Source organism: Vigna umbellata, chromosome 9, assembly GCF_029865625.1.
Source record: "Vigna umbellata cultivar VRB3 chromosome 9, Vumbellata_1.0, whole genome shotgun sequence".
Lineage (NCBI taxonomy): Eukaryota > Viridiplantae > Streptophyta > Magnoliopsida > Fabales > Fabaceae > Vigna > Vigna umbellata.
The window spans coordinates 1,804,333-1,813,741 of NC_142173.1; the positions used below are offsets into that span (position 1 = coordinate 1,804,333).

General features: G+C 33.2%; 2 protein-coding genes across 2 annotated transcripts; one reads left to right on the forward strand and one right to left on the reverse strand.

The window, feature by feature from the left end:
- Positions 1–200: 200 nt before the first annotated feature.
- LOC148192297 (uncharacterized) lies at positions 201–3,364 on the forward strand. The gene is made up of 4 exons (XM_088098569.1): positions 201–2,081; positions 2,161–2,384; positions 2,456–2,713; positions 2,794–3,364. Exons 1-4 carry the CDS (start codon positions 201–203, stop codon positions 3,362–3,364), a joined length of 2,934 nt encoding a protein of 977 aa, XP_087954695.1.
- A 997-nt stretch (positions 3,365–4,361) lies between these two features.
- Positions 4,362–4,990, reverse strand: LOC148192298 (uncharacterized). The gene is made up of 2 exons (XM_088098459.1): positions 4,711–4,990; positions 4,362–4,634 (listed from the first exon to the last, which is right to left on the reverse strand). The coding sequence occupies exons 1-2, from the start codon at positions 4,900–4,902 to the stop codon at positions 4,362–4,364; spliced, it is 465 nt and encodes a 154-aa protein (XP_087954585.1). The 5' UTR covers positions 4,903–4,990.
- Between the last annotated feature and the right edge of the window lie 4,419 nt (positions 4,991–9,409).

Below are 9,409 nucleotides of genomic sequence, written 5' to 3' on the forward strand. Positions count from 1 at the left end.
TTTTATTGCAATGTTGTGGTCCCGTTGGTCGGATTGTGTTCCATTTTTTATTGCAATGTTGTGGTCCCCCATGCCCCCCATGTTTAAAGTGATAATTTTCTATGTGTGTGAGTGTGTTTTGGTTACGGTTTTAATACATGTTTTGTCGTGATTTGATTATATTATAGGTGTACAAATACTTATATATAGTGTTTTGCATCATGGATGAGGATATTGAGGTTGTCTTTCACCATGGAGGGAAATTAGTTAACGATGGGAAGCTTAAGTATGAAGGGGGGGAGACATCTAGGTTTATGTTTGACCCAGATGTTTGGAGTTATTTCGTGATTGTTAGTGTAGTGAAGTCTTTGGGATACAATGGGCTTAAAGATATGTGGTACTCTGTAGGAGGGGCTTCAATTTTGGATGATAAGTTAGAGCGTCTGTGTGATGACACTGGTGCCATGCATATGGTTAATTTAGCTAGGCTGAATGGTGAGGTCCATGTGTTTTTGATACACCCTGTTTCTGAACCCGAAGTCATACATATGCTGGAACATGTTGGTAATGATGAAGGAGAAGTTGAAGAGAGGGGTGAAGAAGTGGAAGTTGAGGCTGTAATGGAGGAAGAGGTTGATGGACTTGAACAAGTTGAGGAAGTTGGTGATGATGGTGAAGAAGTGGAAGTTGAGGCTGTTATGGAGGAAGAGGATGTTAGAGTTGAACAAGTTGGTTGTGTGTTGGAAGAGATGGGTGAACAAGTGGAAGTTGAGGCTGTTATGGAGGAAGAGGTTGTTGTAGTTGAACAAGTTCAGGAAGTTGGTGGGGATGGTGAAGAAGTGGAAGTTGAGGCTGTTATGGAGGAAGAGGTTGATGGTGATGGTGAACATGAAGGTGTAGAACAGAATGAAGTTGAAGCAGATGTGGAAATTCGAAGTTGGAATTCCTCTTTTGAGAATGGTAGTGGTGATGGAAATAATGAGTGGTTGGAGGGGCTTGTTGATATCAATGTTGGTTGTGATATAGATGATGATATACATGCAGACTTGGAGGGAAATGTGGAAGTGGAAGTCCAAAGTATGTCAAATGACTCTAGTGGACCATTAATTAGTGGACCAGAAAGTGGAGTAGAAAGTATGTCAAATGTTGGTTGTGATAGAGGTTTATCAGATGATGAGTGGGAATCTGAACAATTAATTAGTGGAGCAGAAAGTGACTCTAGTGGACCATGTTCTAGTGTAGAGGGTTATGGGAGTTTTCCAACATTTGTGTTGCCAAAAAGTATGGTTGACTTTAAGTGGAAAGTTGGGATATATTTTGCTGAAAAGCAAGACATTGTGGAGGCTATAAAAGATTATGCGTTGGATAATGGAAGAAATATACACTTTGTCAAGAATGATAAAGAAAGAATCAGGTTGAAGTGTGTGGGTGCAAAAGGTGAATGCCCTTGGAAGTTATATTTTGGTTATATGAAGGCAGTGAAAACATGGCAGTTGAGAACAATGGTGGACAACCATACCTGTAGCAGGGAGTTCAACCTTAAATTAATTGATGCCAAGTGGTTGAGCAAAAAGATACACAAAACTATTAGAGATAGTCCAACAGTTAAGGGTGTGGATATAAGGGAAAAAATTCAAAGGAAATGGAACATTGGTATTTCTAGGTGTATGGCCTATAGGGCCAAAAACATAGCAACAGAGCAAATTGATGGCTCTTTCAAAGAACAATATAAAAGGTTATATGATTATGCCCATGAGTTGGTGGCCAAAAATCCTGGGTCAACAGTGAAACTAAAGGTTGAGGATGTGGGGGGTAAAGTCATTTTCAAGAGATTCTATGTATGTTTAAAGGCTTGCAAAGACAGTTTTATGTCATGCAGGCCAATTATTGGTTTAGATGGAGCATTTTTGAAAGGTAAGTACGGTGGTGAGTTGTTAACAGCTGTGGGCCGAGATGGGAATGAGCAGATGTTGCCAATTGCATACTGTGTTGTTGAAGTTGAGAACAAGGAGTCATGGAAGTGGTTCCTGGAACTATTGGTAGATGACCTTGGAGGGGCTGAAATTTGTTCCACATTTACCTTTATATCAGACCAGCAGAAGGTAATATTAATTTGTACATTTTAATTTGAGGTTGTTAAGTATTTGTTGCCTGTATTCGTTACTTGTATATTGTTTGCAGGGTCTACTTCATGCAATAGATGAATTGCTTCCTGGAGTTGATCAAAGGTTTTGTGTGAGGCATATGTATGCCAACTTCAGGAAGAAATACCCTGGTAAAAACCTGAAGCGTTTAATGTGGAGGGCAGCTACAGCCACACATCCACAAACATGGGAGATGGAAATGAGAAACATAAGAGCAGTAAACGAAGATGCTTATAAGCATTTGATTGCCATCCCTCCAAGGTTAGTCTTCAAAAGTATAACATAATTCCTTATTCATATAATGTTAATAATAATTGTATTATTTGTTGTAGGTATTGGTCAAGATCAAGGTTCACTGAAAGAGCTAAATCTGACACCTTAGTAAACAATATGAGTGAGGGCTTCAACAGTGTCCTCGTTTCTGCCAGGAGTAAACCCATCATTACGATGTTGGAGACGATACGGCTTTACCTCATGCAAAGATGGGCAAAGAACAGGTCAAGCCTATCATCATTTACTGGATCCATCTGTCCCAAGATTCTATCCAGATTTAGAAAGGAATGTCATTTAACTAAAAATTGGATTCCTAGGTAAATTTCAGTAACCACTTCTATGTTATATATTAATTTACTACTGTGCCTAATAATTATTGTTGTCTTCTTGTACACAGTTGGTCAGGCAACAAGCTATTCGAAGTTCGTCACATGTCTAACAATGGAGATAAGTTTGTAGTCAACCTAGATGAGTCCTCATGCACATGCAGAACTTGGATGATGACTGGAATCCCCTGTTGTCATTCATTGGCTGCAATGAAGTTCCTCAACATTGATGGACAACAATTTATTGAGTCTTGCTACATGAAGTCCAAATATGAGGAGACATATTCAACAATCATATATCCCTTAAATGGAGCCAACATGTGGAACATTACTCTATATCCTGATGTCTCTCCACCACACAAAAGAGTAATGCCTGGACGACCAAAGAGAAAACGAAGGCTAGAGCAATGGGAAATGAGGAAGGATGAATCAAGAATGACCAAATCCGGCTTGCAAAAGAGATGTGGCATATGTAGAGAACATGGCCATAACAGAACTCGTTGCCCATCAGCAACCCAACCAGGAACTGTGCCCAGTACATCAGCAACCCAAGCAACTCCATCCACTCAACAATCTGAAATATTCTGTACATCAGCACATCAGCCCAGTACATCAGCACATCACTCTGGGAATCAACCGTAGTAGACAGTAGGAATTAACTGATGCAAATTTGTAATATTTCTGGTACTGCAGTTGATATTAACTGATGGAACTTCATGTTGATAACTGATGTAATATTCTGGTCTGTATGACAGCACTTTTATGTAGGAACTTCAGCTTAATTAAAACCGAACGCTACATACGGACGCTCGCTAACTGAGAAAACATGCAAAATCAACATTACATATAAGGAACGAACGCCTTCAAGTTACTCGAGTCTGCCGAACGTTACAATCACTACTATAACAAAAGGCCAAAACCGAACGCTCACAAACACTACCACACAGAACAAACGCTTTAAGATTCAACCCACATTAAAACCGAACGGACGCTCGCTAACTGACAATTAAAATCATCGAGAACGAACGCTCACAAACACAATTAAACCAAGGTCGAACGTCCAAGATTCAAACCGAACACTTAAAGTCGAACGCTCAAGATTGCTACCCAATAATTCCAAGTTAAGAATGAACGCTTATACCCACTTAAAGTCGAACGCTCACAAACACAATTAAACCAAGGTCGAACGTCCAAGATTCAAACCGAACACTTAAAGTCGAACGCTCAAGATTGCTACCCAAGAATTCCAAGTTAAGAACGAACGGTACTTAAATCAAAACTTAACCGAACGCTCAATAGTCACTAATATCCCAAGGCCGATCGTTCAACATTCAAAACTTAAGAATAACCAACTTAAAACCGAACGCTCACTTATACCCAAAAACCGAACGTTCTGGATTTAAACCTAACAAAGTTAGCTTATGACCGAACGCTATAATCACTAATACATCAGACCGACCGTTTAAGACTCAAACTTAGAATATCAATTTAAGGCCGAACGCTTAGAAGCTAAACCTAAGAATACCTCATTATAACCGAACGCTTACTATTACCAATGCATAATCAATACAAACTTTTATAGTCAAAATAACTTTGGTTCATTGCATTCTAAGTACATCCCATCATAAGTACAATGAAATCATGGTGATGGTGAACGAAAAAATACTACTGTAAGTACAATAATGTTCACCACAACAAGAACAAAGACAATCCCTAACAGTACATTAAGCCTATTTCCCAATTTCTTCACAAAACAGTCCAAATCACTTATAATCTTCCATCCACCTTCCATTGCTTCTCTGTTCAGCAAAGACTCAGACTTGCCTTCACACTTTGCACTGGTTTCCGTTTCAATAACCCCATGATCTGCACACCATGTGAAATAATTGCAACCACCATCTTCACCACCATTCTGTACAACAAAACACCAATCAGGGCATCCTGGAACTGAAAATAAGAACAACGAAAAACCCAACAAAAAACCTTACCTTGAACTTAGGGCAGCCCCAAAATTGCTTGCCTCTGTTCTTCACTGTTCTTGCAGTTCTGATAACACATTTCATCCCACAATAGCACAACGGACTACCATTGCTGTTCTTAACTCCTCGAGCACCACCACAGACCACATTACTATCTTGCTTCCGCCACCCGCTGCATGACGAAGACGAGCAGGGATGCATCTTCAACCGCAACTTCGATTAAACCGTAGAAGTACTCAGAAGAATTCGATCTGCACGAAACCTCAATCCCTAATTCGATCTGCACGAACCCAACCCTAGAAGTACTGAGAGAGAAGAATCCCTAATTCGATCTGCACGAAACCTTAATCCCTAATTCCATCTGCACGAACCGAACCCTAGAAGTATTGAGAGAGAAGAATCCCTAATTCGATCTGCACGAAACCTTAATCCCTAATTCGATCTGCACGAACCGAACCCTAGAAGTATTGAGACAGAAGAATCCCTAATTCCATATCCACGTGCTTTTTACTTATAAAACAATTCTTTTCTTTTTACCTATAAAATATTCATTATACACGTGCCCCACTGCTCCTGCTCTCTTCAACCACGTCAGATAACACGTCCAACGCAGCGTGCCACGTCAAACACACCGTAACGCCGTTTGACAGTATTTAACGGAAAGGATCGATTTGTTGCAATTTTCATAAAATTGGGACCCAATTGATATTTTCAGAAAGAAAGGGACGAAATTGAGATTCCATGCGAAAATAGGGACTTAGTGAATGATTAAACCAAAACATTTATTCCAAATTCTTTTATAATATTGCAAGTATTTCCTTTATAAAAACCTTTTGTGTCTTTTACAAATAAAATTAATAATCATTTTGTGATAGTGAAATTGAAAGTTGTTCAATTCCAACCCTATTAAGGAATGACATGACCGCCACTCATCTATGTCAATTATATGGATTGAATTAATTAATTTAGCACAATAATTAAAAGAATAGTATAATATAAATAATTAATAGTGAGAGAAGATTATAAAGAAAGATAATTTCAATATGTTTTCTTATAACTCAAATTATTTTTACCAAATGTGAATGAATGAATTAATTAGTTAACATAAAAAATTAAAAGAGTAATATTTAAATAAATGTTATCCTATAATTAAAATTTTAGAATAAATGCTTTTTTCAGTAATTTAGGTCAAATACAAGAATGAAAAGATATTTTTGTCCTTCAACTTTAGGACATTGTTTTTGTCCTTCATTACCAGAAAAAGAGCTGTCAAAATTTGCAATGTCTCTATCTACGAAAATTATTATCTTGGTGTGCATGCTTACGTTGAAATGAGCAAAAGGAATTACTGTAGAGATTATAAATACTTTGAAGGAAAATCTACTAGTCCGAATTGTACCTGCATATACTAGACAACAAAACACTAGAACACCCAATTAGAAACAAAAAATAAAAATAACAAAAATAATAAAAATTAAAAACATAAAACTAAAGTCAAAACTGATTAATAATCACACAAAACATGTAATCTCTGGCAGGGTTAATTCCACGATAGCGTGGGAAGGAATTGACTACTTAATGTAAATCTAAGTAGGTAATCTAAGAATAATGATGAAAAGAACTATAAAAGCAATATAAACAAATATTATGAGAATGAAGATGAACAAAAAATAACACAATTAATAATTAAATTAAAAATAATAGAAAACAATTATAGCGATAAAAAAAATTAACAGTAATAGTAATAGTTTGAGCTTATATTTAACGGTTACAAAATAGTGGCTAGTAAAAAATATTTTTTTTATACATAACGACAAAATCATAAAAAATATAAAATATAGAACCTTTAACCTAGATAAAAATTTATTTTGTTTCAAAGTCTGACAAAATACAAACAGATTTTCTCTGTTTAACATGATCAAATTATAAGATATAAAAATGAAAACACAAATATAAAGAAGGAAAGTTGAAGAAGTGCGAAAAAAAAAATAACAGAAAGTACCTAGAAAAAGAAAAGAAAACAATAACGCAGAATCACATGTTCTGAGATTTATTTTATATTTAATAAAAAAAATTGGAATTAATAATAAAATTTTATCAACGAAAATAACTTTACTGATAAATTTGATTAATTAATATATTCTATCCACGAAATTTCTAATAATATATATTTTATTCAGTAGTGAATTTTTTTCGATAATGAAATATATTACTAATAAATTTTTCTATTAATAAAATTTGTCAATAGTTAAAATTATAAATTTAGTGGGTAAAATTCTTCGGTTAAAGAGATCTAAGTATTTTTAATTTTGAATTATTGATTAATATTTTATTATTTTTTAATTTTGATTTTAATTAATTAATTCCCTAAATTTTATTTATCAAAGTAGTTTTAATTATAAGAAAATATTTATTACAAATTTATTTTCTATTATACTATTTTTTTTATCATAAATTATTGATATTTTATTACTCTTTTAATTTTTATGTTAATTAATTAATTAATTCATTTAAATTTAATTGATAAAATAATTTTACTTATAGAAAAGCATTTATTTCAAAAAACATTTCTTTTATAGTATAATATTTTTTAAACCATTAATTATTGATGTTCTATTACTTTTTTATTTTTGTGTTAATTACTTAATTAATTGATTTAAATTTATTCCTAACACTAATTTTAATTGTAAGGAAACATAGTATAATATTTTTTTCAAAATTAAATATTGATACTTTTTTCTCATTTAGTTTTGGGTTAATTAATTAATTAATTTACATTTAATAGGTACAAATAATTTTAATTATACAGAAACATTTATTCCAAATTCTTTTTTATAATATTCTCTTACCATTAATTATGCATATTTTAATACTCTGTTGTGCTACATTCATTAGTTTTTGTCTTGTAGAAGGAAAATTAATAATCATTGTGCTAAAAGTGAAAATAATAATTATTCAATTCCAACTGTATTAAGAAATGACATGACCGTCACTCATCTATATCAACTATATGAACTGAATTAATTAATTTAGCACAACAATTAAAAGAGTAACAGAATATAAATAATTAAGGGTGAGAGAAGATTATAAAGAAAAAAACATTTGAAATAAGTGTTTTCTTATCAAATTATTTTTACCAAATGTGAATTAATTAATTGATTAACTAACACAAAAATTAAAAGAGTAAACTTTAAATAAATGTTATCCTATAATTAAAATTTTATAATCAGTGTTTTTTAGCTCAGCTCAAATACAATAGTAAAAAGACATTGTTGTCCTTCGTCGTTAGGCAATTGTTTTTCAGTGTATATATATAACAGATTCATTAGCAAAAGAAATTGTCAGTTCGCAATGTCTGTGTTCATGAAAAGCGTTCTATTGTTGTGCATGCTCACGTTGGCATGGGCAAAGGTTACTGTGAAAATTACGAATAGTTTGGAGGGAAAAGAAAATCTAAACGTTCACTGCAAATCCAAAAATGATGATATTGGATTCCACATTCTCCCTTTTAAGCAAAGCTTCCAATGGAGTTTTGAACCTAACTTTTTTGGGAAAACTCTTTTCTTTTGTTCGTTTCAATGGGGAAATGGTCCTTTGTTTTATTATGATGCATACGACCAAAAAAGGGATATTGATTGGGGTAAATTCTTTCAATGGTATATACATAAAGATGGACCATGTAGATACAGGATTCCAAAGGAACACAAATGTTATAAATGGAATGACTGATGTGCTTCATTTGAATTATGTAAGCTTTCATAAATAAAAATACTAAACCTACACTTCTATGTCATGGATATTTATTTTATATTCCCACAGTTATTTAATTTTTGAATTACTAGACATTACAAAAATATGCAATTTTATCAGGAGTTATTTTTAACGTTATCGACGTTTTTAATAATTAAGAAATAGATTTTTCGCAATTACGAAACCGTTAAAAATAGTTGCTTCGTTAAGTAATTACCAACGGTTTTTTCTCTAACCATTGCAATTTTCAGGGTTTGAAGAAAACAATCGGTATTTGTTGGAGTCTTGATCAAACTGTCATTATTTACATAGTATTTGTGGAAAGTTCCACTATTTGCAAATGTTTTAATAAACCGTCCCAACTAACCGGGGTTTTCAAAACCGCCACTACTTGTATGGGTTTCAGAAACCCCCGATAACAATGTTCAATAGCAATGTTCAATAACAATGTTCAATACTAAAAACTAAAGAGACAGATGTTCAATAACAATGTCTAATTTTCTTCTTTTTCGTTACGTTCATCGTTTGATACACTTCCTTGATAAGATATCTACAATATAACATAATAGTTAGTACGTCATATATTTAAAAAAATTGAATAAAAAAATTTAGCAATTATTACCTATGATGGTTGAAATATGACAAAATGTGAAGGTAATTAACTCTGATAATTTTGCAACATAAATGTCGTTATTGCCTTCATTTCATTGACTTGTGATATCAATGAAGATACTTGTATTAGAAAAATTTATTTAGAAAGTAAGAAAAATGATACCTGAAAGTTAATAATAAAAGAAACAAACCAAGTAAATATAGATAAAATATTCATTAACCCGAGTTTGTAATTCAACATAAAAAGAAGAAGTTGAAGATGATCCACTATGATAACGAGCAATGACTCCAAAGACTTTAAATGGGCAAGGACCCAAACCTAGACTACGAACACGTTCACAATTAT